Below are 19475 nucleotides of genomic sequence, written 5' to 3'. Positions count from 1 at the left end.
TATAGTGAAAACAGGAGCAACCATACATCTGTAATTTGTGCTCTGTACTTTCTGAAGGACACAATGGCGGCCTTTATTGGACACGTCAGCCTCAAATCCTCTCAAGATTCATGAGACAATAGTAGCTTTATTCCATTTCATAACTTCCATCATCCTCTGGGCAGCCACTATGCCTTTATGCCTGACTGAAACAGTTGCAAGACATAATTATGCCAAGTAGACCTCCAAATGCCACCACCTTTCCTATTTTCTTCTGCATCCTGTTTTTACTGTGGCTGTTTTTCACCGAGGCATAGGGACAGCATGCGGCAGGAGCACTGCTCAGCCTGTTGCAGTCACCCCAGTGTCACGCTCACAGCCTTGAAGTGAAAGTGCTGCAGCTGCTTCCGCCCGAGGCATCTGCGGCTGGGACCTCCTTTCCAGCAGCCCACACGGGAGCAGCGCTCGGATTCACACTGACTCACGGCTCTCGAACTGCGGCATCCTGACAGAGATTAAAAATAAAAAGCCGGGCGAGAGTCTGAAGGCTGCCTGTCAAACAGAGCGTGGCACCAACACTCTCCTCGCCTGAATGAGGGCTACGGAACATCGTTTCAAATTCCCTCTCCGGATGAACGCCTCCCGGCCAGCACAGCTCTCCTCGCTCCTTTGACACCTCGCTCAGCAGCGGACTAGACCGAGGGAGGGAGGGAGGGAGGGAGGGAGTCAGCTCTGCACATAATCACGGCTGAGCAGCTCTGCCGGCTCGCCGCCGGGCCTGCTGCCCCCCGCCCCTGGTCCCTCTTGGCAAGGCAACCAGGCTGCACACACCTGGCGGGGCGCCGCTCACCCCGCCTGGCCCCCGGCACTCCCCGCCCCGGTCCCGGGTCCCGCCCGCCGCGGCTGCCGGAGACACCGGGCGACCTTGCCCGGGGCTTCCCCCGCCCGCCCCCAGAGCCGGGCAGCGGCCCAGGGCTCGGCGCGTTCCATTCCCTCGCGTCGCGGGGTGGGGGGCGCATCGGAAGCCCTTCCCTCGCCCCAGTGGCGGGACACAGACCGCCGTAGTGCCGGTGCCCGGTTAGGCGCAGTGACCCGACAAGCCCGCCCGGGGGTTCGGGGAGATGGGGCGGGACGCCTCGGGACAGGGAGGCGCGGAGGGGGGGGGCGGAGTTGGTAGGTTCCAGAGGGGGCCGGCGAGTGCGGAGCGCGGGCGCCGCGGCTGTCAGTGAGCAGCGGCGCCGCCAGCGGAGGGAGGCGCAGCCGGGGAGAGCCGCCGCCTCGGGCTGGCTGAGGAGCCGCCTCGGGCTGCCGGAGGAGCCGCCGTCGGGACCCGCCGCCCTCGCCCCGGGCCTCGCGGCAGTACGGGGCGCGCTCCGGCGCGGGGCAGGTGCAGGGCGCGCCGTTGGAGGGAGGCGGCCGCGCCACCGCCCCGGCGATGCCGGCGGTGCAGAAAACGGTGTCCGAGATCCGCTCCCGCGCTGAGGGTAAGAGCCGCCCGCCTCTCCGCGCCGGCAGGGAGGGGACGGGGAAGCCCGGCCGGCGTTCCGGCGCGGAGCCGCGGCGGGGTCTGCGCCGCCTGGCCGGGAGGGGGCGGTGGGCGCCGGTGTCGCCCCACCGCCGCGCCCCCCCCCCCCCCCACCCCCGTCTCCTGTCGTGCCTTGCGCCCCCGGGGGGGCTGCGGCGGCACCCACCCCAATACGGCCTCGTATTTATGGCTGTCGATGTCCCGTGAGCCCCGGGCAGCATTTCGCCCCTCAGCGGTGGCAGCGGTGGTTTCGTTTTCCCCGCGGTGTGTGGCCCCTCGGCCCGCCGGCCCCAAGTGGCAGCGGGGGCTCATGGCCTGGGGTCCTCGGCCTGGGAATAAGCCGGAATCCCTCTTTTGTGTTTAACATGTACGTGTGCGCTGATCATCAGAAATAAGCGTTTCTGATACAGGGCTTGTGCCAGGAGGCTTCGGACAGTGCTGGGGTCTTGTGCCTAAGTGGATTTGCTTAACCTCAGGTAACGTGTCAGCAGCTGCCTTGTGAAAAGAATCGCTGCAGTGGAATTACATTACTATAAGGTTTATTGCATGCAAAAGTAAAATTTGAAATCGTGGACCCCAAATCAGCGGTATGTTGGGACAGCCTGTGATTTTTGGTTGCTGTAGGTAACATAACAGTTGTCCCTGTAATGGTATAAGAAGTAATGAGGCAGGTATGCAGGATTTATCCCCTTGTCTGAAAGTTTCTTTGCTTAAACCATACATCCGGTTGATTTTTTTTATTTTTTGTTTTGGCTTTGTTTTGCTTTGCTTGGTATAGGGAGGCAGAAACTTCCTCCCTGTATCTTTCTTCCTTCTTCCAAACAAATAATATTTTATTTAATCTTTGTGCAAGGAAAAGCACAAATAAACATAGATTAGAAGTGGGCCGTTAGATTGATGTTCTTTTCCAGTTTCACCATGTTATATGCCTTCCTCCACCAAGGTTTGTAGGAGGTCTGGCTCTGCCTCTGCCTAGGAAATCTTAGTGGTGAAGAAATAGAAGGATGCATCTTTCTAAGAAGAACGGGAAAAAGTGCATCCTTTCATGAACACTTCTGAAATGTGTTTGCAAACACAGCAGCAGCAGTCCTATATACTCACAGTGATTAGTAGATGCATATAATGAGACTAGCTAAATGTCCAATTTTTCAGTGCTTAATTTCAGTTCTTTTCCACTTACCCTTGTTCCAGACAATTGGTTTTCACTGCAAACTGAGCATTGCATAAATAAATTGAGAAAATTGATGCTTTCTTTAAAATTATCTACTTACAGAACTCTTAATGGTTATTAACTGAATAAATGTGGTGTTTCCAAAAGGTAACTGGCTATCTAAGATTTACAATTGCAGTAAAAGGGGAAAAAAAAAAAAAGTCTGGTTTATTTTTCAAGGTTGAATAACTGTGAAGTAGTTAAATACTGGATTTAAGAAGCTTACCAAAACAATTTTCTTTAGGACTGACAATAGGTATAAAACATCTTTTAAGAAACTTAACTTTTGCAAAATGACATGATAGTTTTTTCATTACACCAGTCGAGGTGACTCATACTGTACTTTATATATAGTACTACTCAAAAATATTTGAAATCTATTTCTTAGTCTTATATTAATGTGACACTAATTTATTTGATCTGTATTTAGTCTTTGTTTAGATATAATTCACAATGAAATCAACATCAATCAGTCTCTTTTTTCTTTCTGAGATGAGCACTTCCAGGTCCAGTTAGTCCATACATTTAGGCTACATAGTTGGTATTTCTAAACAGCTCTTTGTAAATGCTACTGTTTTCTAAAGGAGAGAGCTCCAGCACCTTGCCGCGTGGGTCAGTGTTCAACAGGGACATAAAGGAACTGTCAAACCCTAGTTCTGGCAATCACCCAAGTCTCTTAGATAAGCACTTTGTGAAGTGATGATAAGGCTGCTTTCAGAGAGCTCCACCAAAGTCTTATGCCCAGTGCACAGTTGTTACTGGCAGGGTCCCCCTGGGTTCTTGGGACACTACTAACACTGTAATCACAAACAACAGCTTCTATGACTTTCTATCATGGTATGGGCCATTCCATAGCCTAAGACTTGTGGGGGTTAGACAGACAATATTACTTTCCTTATTCTGGAGTTCTTGTATTGTACTTTTGGGTTTAAAATCTCATTTTTTTTCTCCTGTCACTGCAGCAACTAATTTCTGCTTCAGAGAGCTTTTCTATGGATCATGATCTACCTTACCAGGCTGGACTGTCTTGGACACCGTTTCAGAAAGAACTAAACTCTATCTCACATGAAGAGATAGTGATAGTGTTATTAGAAAAAAATCAACTGATGTGCTCAGATAAAAAAAACTGAATCAGAACTGTCAGAATGATGTGCACATGTATCATTCCCAAGAAGTGGTCAACAGTTGCTCAGAAGAATTGACACTACAGTCTGTAAATTATTGCAAAATAAAAATTGTAGGTGTTTTAGTGTCTGTAAGTCAACATGTTACCTGCATAGAGAAAAGAATTTCAGCAAAAAGGAACTACTGATTTTATGCCATTTTTCCAAACATCTGCAGGTTCTTCACGGCTGATGAAGGATAACCAGGCATGCTTATAACCATGTTTTAATAGATTTTTGTATCCATTATCCTGTTGCAAGGTGCAGGTGCTGCTTACCATTCAGTAGTGGTATGTGTATCAATAAAGTCTCGCTCAAGGCACAGAAGATCTGGCCGTCTTAAACAAATTTAGGAAATTGGTGTCATGTATTCCGCAATTGCAAGACACATGGGGAATCTTCGGGTAATGTGGCCTACATAAAGCTTTATTAAATACAGTAACTAACTGTGGTTATTTTAGCTAAATATAGCTTCACAGTTAATATAGGCATCTATTAAATAATACGAAGTTGAAACATTCAAATAATTCAGTTTCTTTTGAGAGGTTCTGGGTGAGTGAAATTGTTCTTCACAGGTGTTATTAGGGTTCTCTGAAAATTTAAGCATTAATCCTTTTCCTCTATGTGTTGATGGAGTTCAGTGAAGTATTAGGTCATTAAAAAAGGGTAGAGAGTTAAGGTGCCATGATGCTGCCTACCAAAACTAGTAGGTAATAACTAGTTTTTGGTGGTGGTGGTAAATACCTGTACAAAATCTATGTGAAGCTGAACTTGGGTAAGATGAGATGACTTTCACATGTAGAAGGAATGTATTTTGAAACTCTCTAGTGGTCATCAGATTGTCTTCAGCAGACTATCAGTTTTTGTAGTGTCTAATATATATGCTTAGGTATTTCTACTTATGGTCTTTAGGACTATATAGCATTTTACCAGATTTAGTGGTCATTATAGTCACTTGTGTCTGGGGTTTATTTCTGCCAAGTGTGTTTCGATCTTAGTGTTTCACAACAGGGGAAATACTCTGTTTAGTTCTAGACAGTCTTGGCCATCTTAGTGCTACCAGCAGGTTCAAATGGATCATTTAAATTCCCTTCCTGTGCTCTGACTCCTCTGAAGGACAGACTGATGGGTCAGGTTCCCAGTGCCTATTCTGACCCACATGAGCCACGGAAGGTCTGCTGTGGCTTTGCAACAAATAGTTTTGAAGACATTTCTTTTTTCATAGTGATTCCATCTTTGAACTATGCCGCATGCTTCAGAAACATGAGCTAGCAAACAGACTGTTCTGGCTTTGGCTGGGATAGACTTAATTTTCTTCCTAGCAGCTGATACAGTGCTGTGTTTGGATTTAGGATGAGAGTAATGTTGATAACATGCTGATGTTTCAGTTGTTTCTGAGTAGCACTTATACTAAATCAAGAACTTTTCAGCATCTTGTACTGCCCTGCTAGGGAGGAGGCTGGGAGTTCACAAAAATTAGGGAGGGGACACTGCCTCCCAGCTGACCAAATTGATATCCCAGACCTTTTGATATTATGCTGAACAACAAAAGCCGGGGAGAGCTGGCAGTGGGCTGGCAGGCTGCTACTCAGGGACTGGATGGACATTGGCCAGTGGTTGATGAGAAATTGTGCATTACTTGTTTTGTATATTCTGCTATAATTATTTTCCCTACTTCTTCTGTCCTATTAAGCCATTTTTATCTCAGCCCATGTGTTTTACCTTTTTTTCTCTGTCACAGTTCTTGGGGTAGGCAAGTGAGTGACTGTGTGGTGTTTAGCAGCCTGCCAGGTTAGACCACAGCACTTAGTTGTATAAGAGGTTCTTGGCTACAGCATCAGCTTTCAAAGGTTTTGAAAGCTCTACTTAGAGAATGAAAAAGGTATTTTTAATGATTAAGAGGAGTGTATTAAAATCCTTTTGGCAATTTGGTTGAGGATTTTCTTTATTGCCCTTTATTTCCATATTGCAGTACATGTGTATGTAACATTGTCCCATTCTTGTAATGTTTTAAGGAATGAAAGCTGAAAGTCTTGAACTACCCTATCTAAATGAAAAATTAGTTGTATGGAGTTTATTGTTGTTGTTTTACAAATGTAGAAACTTTTTAATCAAGACTGGTTTAGGAAGAGTCCCTGCAAATACTGTGGTTTTGAAGAGAGATGCTCCTTCCAGATTTATTGTTGGAATGAAAATATGGTCTTCAATGGGTGCTCTTGTTGAAAGAAGCTCTAATTTGTGGGCTGTGTTTGTTTGTTTCATTGGTTACTTATTTATTTGCAATTTTTTGCTATTGAAGATTTGTTTTTATTTCCTGGGTTAGGCTGACACATGAGCCTATGTGGTTCCTTGAGGAGTATTTTGTTGGCACCTGTTAAGGTGGGCCAGTCTGTTATACTGGCTGCCCTTCCTCTGAAAAGACTTCTTCAGATAAACACTGATGTTTGAATGTGTGTGTCTACTACAGTGTGCCTTTCATTGGATGAGGAAAGAAACAAAGAAATTGCAGTGCGTGAATGTAGTAGTAGGGATTTCCTGTATCATAATAGAGTCTGTGAATTATGAATGGCAAATGGGATGAAATGAAAAGTTTCTGCTGAACCTTTTCTCAGTGTGTGGAGACTTGACCTTGCAAAGTAGTGTCCAAAATGTATTTTGAATAGGTAAGAGTCAATATACTGGCCGGTGGACTGGAGAATGGTTTGGATTTTGCCTAACATATTTGCAAGCATTTACAGAACATACTAGAAATAAGCATTAGGTTTTCACATACAGCCCTTGTACATGAATCACCTTATAGTGATTGATTTATACTATACCTGTTGGTACTTTACAAGCTCCAGCCTGAAGACTGCTTAGGCCTGCTGTCAGCAATGTAGTGGCTGACTGGTTGACAAAACATTAGTGAAAAGCCTTGGGAGAGAAGAATACCCTTTTACAGATGAAAATTGGGATGCATACTGGCACAAGATTCCTCACAGTCCATAGAAGAGTATGCAGAAAGCTCAACTGTCACTGACTAGTGGAGGCAGATGCTGAGAATGTCAGTGAGTCTAATAAAACTATTTCAAGTTAAGCACACACAAAATGAAGAATATACTGATGCCACTTCTCTGGGAATAATCCAGCTAGTGTCACAAAGAAATTTTGGAGCAAGTGAAGGAATGGTATCTCATTAATCAATGAGGCCAACCAGCTAAGATTAACTAGCTTAATGACCTTGGCTTCCAATGATCGCATCCTTCAAGCTCAAGATTGGTCTATCACAATGGGCACAAAATTAAGCCAAGGTGGCAGAAGGACTGGATGAAGCAAGGCATTTGACACTGTCCCACACAGTATCCTTGTCTCTAGAGACATGGATTTTATGGATGGACCACCCAGTGGATAAAGAAATGGCTGAATGGTTGCATTCCAAGAACTGCAGTCAACGGCTCAGTGGGAAGCAGTGACAAGTGGCATTCCTCAGGGGTCAGTGTTGGAGCTGACTGTTTTTCCCATCTTTGTTGGTGATTTGGACAGTGGGATTGAGTGACCCCCCTCAGCGAGTTTGCTAACGATGCCAAGCTGTGTGACGTGCTTGCCTTGCTGGAGGGAAGGGATGTCATCCAGAGGCACCTTGACAATCTTTAGAGGTGGGTCTGTGTGCCCCTCATGAAGTTCAACAAGGCCAAGTGCAAGGTCCTGCATCTGGGTCAGGGCAATCCCAAGCACAAATACAGGTTGGGTGGAGAGTGAACTGACAGCAGCCCTGAGGAGAAGAACTTGGGAGTGTTGGTGGACAATAAACTCCACAGGATTTGACAGCGTGCATTTGGAGCCCTGACAGCCAACTTGGGCTGCATCAAAAGTGGCATGACCAACAGGTCAAGGGAGCTGCTTCTGTCCATCTTCTCTGCTCTTTTGAGACGCCACCCGGAGTACTGAACCCAGTTCTGGGGCCTCCAGCATAAGAAAGACATGGACCTGTTGGAACAAGTCCAGAGGAGGGCCAATAAGTTCATCAGAGGGTTGGAACACATGTATGAAGATGGACTGAGAAAGTTCAGCCTGAAGAAGAGAAGCTCAGAGGAGACCTTCTAGCAACCTTCCAGTGTCTAAAGGAGGCCTTCAAGAAAGTTATAGAGGAACTTTTCATGAGGGCATGTAGTGATAGGATAAGGGGGAATGACCTTAAGCTGAAGGAGGATAGGTTTAGATTAGGTATTAGGGAGAAAACCTTTATTAATAGGATGGTAAAGCACTGAACAGGTTGTCTGGAGAGATTTCAGACTTCCTGTCCCTGGAAGTGTTCAAGACCAGGCTGAATGGTGTTCTCAGTAACCTGACTGACTGGAAGGTTCCCTGCCGATGGCAGGAGTGTTGGAACTACATGATCTCCAAAGTTCCTTCCAACACAAACCATTCTGTGATTCTGTGAATTAGCAAGGAGTCTCTGACAAAACACACATGTAAAAAGGGGACCCTACAAGAGATCAAAGCAGCAATAGATGGCTGTAGAGTAGAGAGATGGGTTTAGGCGGCAAAGTCACAGCCTACCTGGGGTTTAACCTGTGAGTGGCTTGTAGATGCCATTCTTATTCTCCTTCAGATGTAACAAGAGGAAGACTATGGGAAAGATGGTGCCTCTCAGCTGCAGGGAACCTGGAAACGAAAGACAGAACACTATGCAGTAAACAGTGTCTTCTCCCATTCAGTCTCTACTGTTAAGATAAGCCTTCAGGAACCACAGTTGGATAGTCTGAAACAAAAAAAGACTTTGCTTGGTGGACAAGGATCAGTTTAGAGAACAGTTAAACAAACTGGCAATACAAGAATCCATGGGATCTAATAAGATGCAATCAGGAGTGCAGAAGGAGCTGTCAGGTCTCACTGTTAGGCCACTCTCAGTGATCTTTGCAAGGTAATGAGTGTAGTAGGGGGAGTTTGTAAGGGGGAGTGTAGATTCTTATTGAGCCTCTTGACTATATAAAAAAGACTTCTTTGGTTTTTCAGGGGTCATTACTTGTGAGAAATGCAAATACATTGAGTTCACATTCACAATAAATGTCCTTTTTATCTCATTAAGTGCCTTGAATCTTGTGTAAGTAAATCTATTTATATGGAAAATTATGCTGTGTTTTTACAGGCTATGAGAAGACAGAGGATGTTTCAGAGAAAACTTCCCTAGCTGATCAAGAGGAAGTGAGGACTATATTCATCAATCAGCCTCAGCTAACCAAATTCTGCAATAATCATGTCAGGTATTAACAAAAACACTAGAACACTGCATGCTGAACAGCAAAACTGGAAAGGTTTCATTTATTCTACTTCTGTCATTTCCACTGGCCAGTAATGACAGTCTTAGACACTGGATAGAGGAATGAAGTGAAATGAGGAGACAGGTAAGCTGTTTTAGTTACAAAGCTGACCTTCTGAATTTTTAAGAGTGGAGTGGGGAAGGTACAGCTGCTTTACTGCTGTACCACCAGTGTGTCCCTAGAGAATGGATTTGTTCTTCAGGTTTCAGTTCAGTTCATCTTTGAACCTATTCCTGGTAGCTGAATGCTGATGCAGATGTACTGCACTTGAGCACAGCATTGTTTGTGCTTTGGAAACACTTGGCTTTTTCAGTCAGCCAGTTACAAAGATGCTGTGGTTGCTTATGAGATTAGTTTTCAGATTCAGGTTCAGGCTTTAGGGACTTTGCTGATGGTTTATGCTGCGGTTTTTTGTTTGCTTTTGATGAATTTCAAGTCATACAGTAAATACTTTTAAGTAATGTGTGTTTAGATCTGATAACATCCTCACATCTGTTGTTGAAATTCAAAGGAAATGCATGGCAAAGATACCTCAGTCCCAAGTAGGTGTGAAGGTACCTTTGATAATGTGCAGAAATTTTGTAGACATTGAGAATAATGTGGTGAGATTTTCTATGACCTTGAGATTATATGCTATTTCTTGGTGTATACAACTTGTCCTTCTGTCTTTTACTTGGTTGCAGAGTAGAGGTCTTTTGCAGGATACATTCATTCCCCCTTATATGGACTGTTTTATGCAAGATCAAAGTAAATATGGCTGACTTAAGAAGAAGTTAAAATATCCTTACAAGTCTTTTGCTTAAAAGTTTTTGGCATGATTTTTTTCGCATATATTGTTTTAGAACCTTAGATGGTGGTGGTCTGTTCTTAAGCAGATGTGAAAGGCTGTCAGAGAGCTGGGAGCTCAAACATTTTGTGATGATGGCTTAGCAGAGATTGTTTTGCTAGGATAAATTTTATTCTCTTCTTCCAGCCTAGCAAAAGCACACTTAATATCCAGTATTTATCGGTTTAAAATCAAAAAGCAAACTGTTTTGTTTGAAAGCTTGTATAACTGAGAGGGAAGGAATACATTTGAAGAATTTTTTATACTGTAATAATAGCATGTGTTTTTGTCTCTTTCTTTCAGCACTGCAAAGTACAACATAATCACATTCCTGCCAAGGTTCCTTTATTCCCAGTTCAGAAGAGCTGCTAATGCATTTTTTCTTTTTATTGCATTACTTCAGGTAAGATGATCAATAAGATTCTAATGTTTTAAACTTGCTAAGTGACCATTTATTGTCGCCCTGAAAATTAAGTCTTCTGATAATGTTTTCATAGTTTTAGTTACTTTCCCATGAAAGTCCTGTAAACATAAGTTGTTTATCACATTCCTTCTAAGAAACATCATTTGATGGACGTTTCTCATGACCAGTGTGCTTGGGAAGGTGGTAACTTAATTATCCAATCCCTGGTCATTGTCGAGAATGTATAAATACTGGAGTCAGAAAATAAAGGCATGGTTTTTGTTCTGTTCTGTTTAGTGTGCAAACACTAAAACCTCTGGAAATAGTGCCATTAAACACTATACTGCTTAAAATGCAAATGTTCTTTTATTGTATCAGCTGCTTTTGAATTGAAGACTATAAAGCTCTCTTGGAAATCATTAACACTATGTCTAAAAAGTGAATTCACTTGTCTTTATTTGTACAGAAAGTACTGTTTCTTGTATTAATAATGTTTTCAACCATCAATGCAAAATATTTTTTTTCTCCTTTTTTTTTAATAGCAAATACCAGATGTATCACCAACAGGCCGCTACACAACATTGGTTCCTCTCTTATTTATTTTAGCTGTAGCTGCGGTGAAGGAGATAATAGAGGATATTGTAAGTATTTAATAGCGATATTTTTTAAATAGCTATTATATTTTCTATTTGTAATATTACAAAAATGTTTCCCAGTTGTCAAATCCAGGTCCAAGCATTTGATGCACCTCTTTATTTCTAATATCACATGCATAAAATCCTTAGTTTCACTGTTGTGACTTTTCATGGTTTTTTAGACAGCATGGGGAATAGGCCTTTTCAGTTTTTTTCCTGTTGCTCCACTCCAGTGCAATTCTCTGTTAGCATTTCGTAAATGCTAGCATTTTCTTGGTGTTAACTGTGATCTGCTGACTTCTGATGGCCAGGAACAGACCTAGAATTGGTCCTTGTTAGACCACCTATGCCAGGCTTTCCTAGGCTCTTCCCACTGTCTGTGGTAGTGGTTGTTTTGCTTTCTTCTTGCATTGAAAGAAAACTTTAAAAGGGCTGGAACATTGTCAACACAGAGGAGTTCACTCTTACTTATTTTATTTTGAGGGAAAGAGAGGAATTACAGTCTGTTTCACTTCATACAAAAGATGGTGGCAATTTATGAGTACCTTATTGCCCTCTCTTCACTAAAAGCTTAAGGTAGAAACCTGTCTCTCTAACTTGCTTAAAATAATTCAGTCCTTTAATTGATGTCTTTTGTATCTAAGGAATTAAATTACTCTTAATTATTTACAAATCACTATACATGTTAAGAATTTCTTTATCTGCTTTAATTTTAGTTCTTCAGGTATGTTATGAGGAGTACAAGACATTAGATATGTGGTGATACAGCAGAGTGTCTTGTCCGCTGGAGTTGTCCTGTTTGTGGGCTCTTCTGTTTGAGTTTTGGAAAAGGTTGCAGGTAGTGTAGTCTTCCCTTGCACACAAATAGTAAGCTGCTTGGGAACATCAGATTTATTGTGTTTGAGCAGAATTACAATGTATATGCAGAAACATGACCAAGAGGAAGAGTGTTGAGCTGCAAAGGAGGTTTGAAATGGAGAGTAATTGGTTGCATGCTGCCTTTATTGATACAGTCAACTCAGTTTTCTCCTCAATTACCTCTGTGAATGGATGGTAGGCAAGATACAGATTTCCTAGGTTGTATGAAGCTCCTGGGTCACAAGGAAGACACAATGCTGTTTCCATTAAATATTTTTCTTCTGTTTCATTTCTTTTCATTTCTTGCTTTTGCTACCTTACAGTCATCTTCTCCTTAAATACCTTTGTTGCTTTCTCTCTACATAAACAAAACCCCTTTTGAAAAAAAGCCATACAATCAATTCATGTTCTTTTAGGTATTTTTAACCATTCTGCTGTTAATGCTTACAGACTTACACCATCTGTCAGTGTCTAGGCAAATATAAAACTGAGGCTTCTGCTACTGTACAAAGTGTTCTTTTTTAAATTATCTCATGCAGTCGCTTTTGTTATTTATTTCTACCATTTGCTCTTTGTAGCTTGAAGTGTACAGTTTGGTGTTGCAGGGGAGAAAGACAGGGATCAGATATAGTGGGTTTTACATATACCAGCTAAAGTTCCCATTACCAAATGCTACTGAGATACCTAAAACCAATACAGTTCTGTTTTTGCCGAGAAAACTGACCACTTTCTACATAGTAAAATATTCAAAGTGTATTCCTTTAACCATTAATTTCCATTATGTCTCAGTTTTTTTACACAGTGAATATCTGGGATCTCCACAAATGATAATCTTCATCTAATATTAAAGCTTTTGGATGGGAACGTTTTATATTGATATCAACAATTGCACCTTATATACTTAAAAGTATATATAAAATATACTTTTAACTCAAGAACCAAATGTTTCTTTTTCTGGAATAAAATACCAAGAAGAGAAAGACATTAGCAGAAGATATTATTCATGAACAGCATGTGTTTTCCATATGTGCTTCAAAGGTGCTAGCAAGATTTGTGGCATGCAGTGTTAGATCGTCAGCTGTTTCCGATGACTTTCACCTGTCATTCCTCAGAAAGCACTGGACATTTACCTTTTCAAAATGGAGGAGATTCACCCTGTGGGCAAATAGACATCTGCTTTGGTCAAATTGTGCCTTCCCTTTGATCAAAGGTTATTTATCCTTACAGTCAGCCATCTTTTTGAAAGGAGATTCTGCTGGTAATCTGTGAAAATAATAGTAAATAACTGTAAAAAATAGTACTTCAATTTTGCAAAGTTATAAGGTGGCATTTTAAGAGCTGCTAGCTCAGAGTCAAATCAACATTTTATTGGCAATAAGTCACTCAAGTATCTTGACCTATTTTTCTTTCATTTTACAAAATTGGTTCTGATTTTTTTTTGTATCACAAAGGCATGAATTCTGAGTATCTCTTTTAAAAGTGAACCTAAACCAGTTAAATCTATTTAAATTAATTTTCTAAAACATGTTCCTGCTCAGGAAAAACTGAGTTCATGAGTCCTAAATAGTGTGTTAAAACTAGTACTCTTCTAAACTTCTTGTATCTGAGTTTGGTCATACCTTGAAAATGCTGGTTATTAATAGCTGTATCAAAAGATTACTGTCAAAAGACGTCTCATAGCTATATTAATATTATATATTAATATATATAAACTGAGGGGCATCGTTGCCTGTTTGGGGGGGGTGCTGATGATTTTTTGTTTGTTTGTCTGTTCGTTACTGTTGTTGAAGTCTGCAGGCAGCTTTGTAGAAGTGGAGTCATTATGTTTACACAGTCATTGCCTGACTTCAGATGTCTGTATGAGACACTGAGATGAAAAATTGTTCCATGATCTTTGCTGTGGTAGAATCATCTTGCAGTTCAGGAGAGGGCAAAGTTGTGGTATTGAAATGCACCAGTTCCTTATGTAAGGAACTTGTCCAGATAGAGACTGCCCACATGAAAAGATCTTTTATTACAATACAATTAGCCTGGATCTGGATGTGACTTTCCTGGTGTTCATAAGTACGCGAATAATTAATAGTTCTGTGTGAATGTTTAAATGTTTATTGACTAGATGAGTGGGAGGGACTAATAGATGTTTTTTTTATTAGAAATATGAAAGCTTTATCTTACCAACAGAAACCTTTAACCACTCTACGTTTTTAATTTAGAAAAGGCATAAAGCTGATAATGCAGTGAACAAGAAACAAACTCAAGGTAGGAAATTTCTTCAACCTTTTTTCAGGGGGGGTTGAATTTTTGCACATGGTAGTAATACAATTTGAACTGCTGACGTAACTGAGTGGGAAATTGCATGTGCAGATTACTTCAAAATGTGTAAGGTTAACAATTGAAATAATAATTTGCAGTGATGTTAGCCCCACAAAGTAGAATATGTTCTAGTTTAAGATTATGAGGTTCCTAAGACACTTGAGCATTTATTCATTTAGCAGAGGTGATGCTGTCGCTGTTAGAAGATCGTAATCACCTATATATTTAATGGGCCTACTTTATAATTAAAAGTTTGCATTTCTGAGTACATATATAATTATTTTCAGCCAGCAGTAAGAAGGTAGCACCAAAAAAATAGAACTGTCTTTCTATGCTGCTTCAAAACTGTGGATAAAGACTAATGGAGTTCTTTTGGGCTTGATTTGTTTAGGTTTTTTATTAAATTAATATAACTGTTTGATTAGAAATTGAGATACTTAGCCAATGTACCCTAACCAAAGCATTAGCATGTGGTTTTTTTAATAGATTTTGATAAAGAAAAGTGGTATAAAACTGGGATTAATATAGCTCAGAAAGTGAGGAAGGTATTGGTATATCCTAAACATTCTTGTCAGGTAGGATGTCAAAATTTAGGTTCCTGCTTTGCTGCTCTTCAGCTTTTCACGTTATTTGTTCTGAGATAGACCTCTCTCAATTGAAATAGTCCTATTTTTATAAACAGGAGGAGGAATGAGTGTCATGTAAATTTGATTGCAGAAAATATGAAAAATACTCCAAAGAGAAAAATCCTACATGGAATCCTTTTAAATATATAATAAAAATAACCATAATTTTTTTAGGGACCAATGTAGTCATCAGTTAAACAATTGTGTAACACTGCTAAATACTGGAAACACACATTTTAAACCCTACTGAAATTGTATGTAACTCTTTACTGTAAAGTTTATGAGGACTGTGAGGGCAAGATAGCTTAGCAAACTATTGAGCATGTAGAAACTACTGAGCTCAATAGCAGGTATGGAGAGATTAGGATGGGGAGACAAAACTATTGACTGAAATCATAGAAATAGAAATCTCCAGAGGACAGGCCTGGAGAAACAGATAACCTCTTAGCAATACCTAAAAACCAAAGAAAACTCAATATCAACATGCAAAATTCTTTCATCAACCATTCATAGCTTTTGAGATTATAAATAGTTTTTGTGGCAGTGAAATGTTAAAATGCCTTTTCAGCTTTTCCTTTTGTCTAGCATGTAGAAAGTTTTAATAAAAGGCTTCTTTTACTCTCGTTTCTGACTCATCTTCTTGGTTATCTCTTATCAGGGTCTTTGGTAACTGTTCCTAAGATTCCTCAATGTTCCATGCATGCAGAAGAGATAAAGTTAAATGTGTGATGAGGATAAATAAAATATTGCTAGCACTGAGAAACAAATTTCTTAAGCTAATTCAGGATTCACATACGTGCAGCATTGATCCTAGCATCCTGACAAAGCAATTTTTAAATGTATTGTCAAATACAATCTATTGTCAAAGCAATAGTTAAAAAGTTAATCAGTATGGTACTCTTACTTTATTTTCATGTATTCTGCAGTTCTGTGACCCTGAAAAGCAGCGGTGTGCATAGTACATTGTATATGTAGCTCCACCTTTGATTGCCTTTTAAACACACAAAGTTGTTAGTGAGATGACATGTGCATATGTAGATTCTGTATATGGGTCCCTGTTAAACTTACTGTTAATGGCAATCTGTGTCTCAGCCTTACTAATTAACTTAGTAAGTTTAGAAAGTAATTAACTTTCTAAAAGTTTACTATAAAAAACCTTTTGCAAAGGATTTGGATGTATTAGGCTGCATTGGGGATGATTTTTGTTGCCTCAGGCTGCATACATGCATGATACAGCAGGACACCATCAGACATACACGATGAAATCTGCATTTCTGCAGTGTGAAGTAGCCTTCTGTAGGGCAGATGGAAAATGGTTTTGAAAATTAGTTGTTAGAGACAGGTGAAGTGGAAGATACAAATGCAAAAGGCTGCAGAAGGCTTTATGATGCAAGTTCTCTAACCATTATGTGAAAGGTACATAGCAACACCACTTCTTTTTTTGTTCTCATAAGAAAATGGATTTAACTGAATGTTACTGTGTGTTAATTGTCCTTAAAAGCTTACCAGATCAAGCTAGGGTTAGACTACTCTTGAGATTTCAGGTGGCTCAGCATGTTTTCAGGAGTCTGATTCATCTGTTTATGAGCTGATCTTAACCATTTAAACCAGCCAGAAACAAATCCAGAAAGAAAAAAATTATAGTGTCCTTCCATGGAGTGGATTAAACTGGCTTATCAAAGGGACCCACAGACCTTGGAGGCAGCACACATAAAGCAGTGGAGGGCACACACCTTGGCATGGGGTGATGGCCGGACAGAACCTTCACCCTGCAGCCAGAAGCCTCTTCTATGAAGCCACTGGCTAGGTCTGGTGATATACTTGTATTTCAGACCTGCAGAACTCCAGTGGCACTCATTATACTGTAACTATTTGTGAAACTTAGTTGTCTGGATTGCTGAAAGGCATATTTGTAATTCTCCTCAGTTCTTTCATCTGATTGGTGCCATGGCCCCACGAATCCAAATTGCTGTATTATAAGCTGTGTTGCTGACACAAGGGGAGGGAAATAGGTAGTTGGCAGCACAATTATCAAATGCATTGAGTTCCTTAGGACAGCATTGCAACCAGTCAGCACACTGAATCTGTAGTTTTACCAGTGGAGGGAAACGGTTTGTCAAAATAGATTTTATACAATGATCGGCTGGTTGGTGAGGCTGGTTGGTGATGTCATTAAAATACCTTGCTTACTGGCAGAAAAGTAGACTGCCCCATCTACGATTGGCCTGAGCATATCCACACTAATAAATCTGGGGAAAGGAAGGGGAAGACTTACTAAGCAGAAGGAATTACTAAGCAGGTTAAGTTATGATGGCAGATATCATTGAGACACACAAGAAGTCAGCGTGAACAGAACCTACAGTAAGACTTTAATGTAAAGGCCATATGTAGTCCCAGATTTTTGATCCACTTATTTGAAGTCAGCACACTCTTGTGTAAGAACTTGGTCCTGATTTGGAACTTAAGCTTCCTGACGATTTGAAAGCTGGAAAACCCAGTGAAAGGGAACAGTCTCTTAAAGTTATCTGAGTGTTGATACAGATAATATGTTTCTCTTTCTTTTTGCACGTCCATCTTCAGTAACTGGGGCTAAAAAACGTTACCTGTATTATTCTCTGAAAATATAATCTTGGCAATTAACTGGCAACAAGGCATGTTTTTTTTATCATAATAGTATCACTTAAAACTAGCATAGTTGAATGTGGCTACAATATTCATTGTGACTACCAGGGAAAAATTATACTAAATACTACTCTAAATAGCATGGGGCATTTTCAGTATATTTGTGGAGGAGGTGACTGTTGTGATCCTAAAGTTCTCTGATACAACAATAACAACAGAATAGATAAACTGTAGTCAGCCTCCTGGCACTTGTAATAAATATTGAATATATTCCTCTTTCCCCCCCAATAATTTCAAAACTTTTTAACTTTGGAAGTTTTTATTACAGTTACTTATTTATTTGGGAAAACACATCATAAAAATCTATATCAGATTTATTTGGTTCTCAAGGCCTGTAAAATGTTCTAATTGACTTTGTAATAAGATTCAATGGTACAAAAACTGTTAAAAGAATATGTACTATGTATTTGAAATTCTTGATTTGAATTGATAGAAACAAGGCATGGTCTAAAATATTAGGTAAATGAAATGTGTCTGTATGGCTTTTCATAAGGACTCTAGCACATACCTGTAAACTGCCATTAGATTGTACGACTGGAAAAATCTTTATTTTTTTTCCTTTTTTTTTAGTACTACGAAATGGTGCATGGGAGATTGTCCACTGGGAGAAGGTGTGTGTCTTCATTGGTCACTTTTAGAGCATAATGCAATTTAATATTGGTTATATTTCTGCATGTAATTGTTAATGATAAAAAATAACTGGTATTACGGGAAATGTATAATCTCTTGTATTGTTTTTTCTTTGTTGATATTTGTCTTCCAAAACGTACTTTGAAGTCAAGTTAGTTTTGATAGCATGAGTCAAGACTGGTAAACTTCAGTGGGATTAAACTGAATAATATGATGTCTGTGGCAAAATTACTTGCTTCCTTAGTATAATGTGGTTTGCCAAGGCAGAAACTTCTTTATGGAAACTAGTTACTTTGGTATTTGTTGAACTTCATCAGCTTAAATCATGGGAACTTTCAAGACTTTCATGTAGTAGTTAAGAAGGAACTCTTAAAGGTATCTTTCAAGAATTAAATGTTTCACTAACATCTAGTCACTTAGCTTTAGTGGTTTCCATACCTGAAAACTTGAAGAAAATTTGACCCACTGTAATTTGGAAGTAAGGTTCAGATGAAATTGGCATATACCTTTGAAGAAGCAAGTGTATGGTGTGATGCAACAAAAGTGTCGTTTTAGGTGAGATTAATTTCTTCTTTAACTCAACTTCAGTCTTTCAGTAAAGAATTTTACAAAACCATCAAAATTAAAGAACTGCATAGAGAAGACTATTCAACATTAGGCTTATTTGGCTAATTAAGTTTATTAAAGATTAGATTTCCAAAGAATTCTAGTAACTTTTGACAGAACTCCAGTTGTACAATCTAATTTCTCTAAGTGTGTGAGTTTCTAACAGTCTTGCTAGCAAATTCGGCAGGTAAATATTTAATGTACTTAAAATAAGGGTATAGTACATTTTGTTTGAGATCATTAACCAATTCCCAGTTTTCTTTCAGGTAGATGTTGGAGATATAGTTATAATAAAAGGCAAAGAGTATATACCTGCTGACACTGTACTGCTCTCATCAAGGTAGAGATGCCCACTGATGCTTATAGTGTAGAGGCTGGTTTCTCTACCCTGCATTTATTTATTTATTTGTGATTGCTCCAAGGAAATAAAGAATAAACAAAAGTGCTTCTGCCCTGAAGTGTAGGCTTGTGTTCATTTAGTCATTTATCATTTAAGGTAATGGGTTTTTTTTAAACTGTGACAACTACAGTTTTGAAATTACACTGGCATTCAATTTACCTCTAAGAAAAATGTAGTATGTTAATTTTGTTGTTGGGTATAATACAAAAAAGGCTGTTTCTCTGTCTAAAAATTTGACCTCAACTGCCATATTTAACCATGTTGGCTTTTGGATATGTACCCAACAAATTTCATCCCATAAGTAAATCAAAATGGATAT

The 19475-nt window shown here is 40.1% G+C and overlaps 1 protein-coding gene across 7 annotated transcripts in view; it reads left to right on the top strand.

The window, feature by feature from the left end:
- The first annotated feature begins 1317 nt into the window (after window positions 1–1317).
- The window catches only part of ATP8A1 (ATPase phospholipid transporting 8A1), a 102849-nt gene continuing 84691 nt past the window's right edge, over window positions 1318–19475 (top strand). For 3 of the 7 annotated variants that reach the window (XM_014261992.2, XM_088056116.1, XM_005517746.3), the window contains exons 1-6: window positions 1318–1463; window positions 9006–9120; window positions 10307–10406; window positions 10949–11047; window positions 14113–14158; window positions 18091–18131. In XM_014261992.2, the coding sequence (XP_014117467.2) occupies window positions 1415–1463; window positions 9006–9120; window positions 10307–10406; window positions 10949–11047; window positions 14113–14158; window positions 18091–18131 (450 nt within the window). In that variant the 5' untranslated portion in view covers window positions 1318–1414. Of the gene's footprint in view, window positions 1464–9005; window positions 9121–10306; window positions 10407–10948; window positions 11048–14112; window positions 14159–18090; window positions 18132–19022; window positions 19097–19475 lie in introns of those variants that run through there. The other 4 variants (XM_005517748.3, XM_005517747.3, XM_088056118.1 and 1 more) reach the window with 2 other exon arrangements.

Source organism: Pseudopodoces humilis, chromosome 6 (genome assembly GCF_049639895.1).
Source record: "Pseudopodoces humilis isolate 2021_Gansu_Grassland_sample_001 chromosome 6, ASM4963989v1, whole genome shotgun sequence".
NCBI lineage: Eukaryota > Metazoa > Chordata > Aves > Passeriformes > Paridae > Pseudopodoces > Pseudopodoces humilis.
This window is presented reverse-complemented; position numbering and strand designations above follow the sequence as displayed.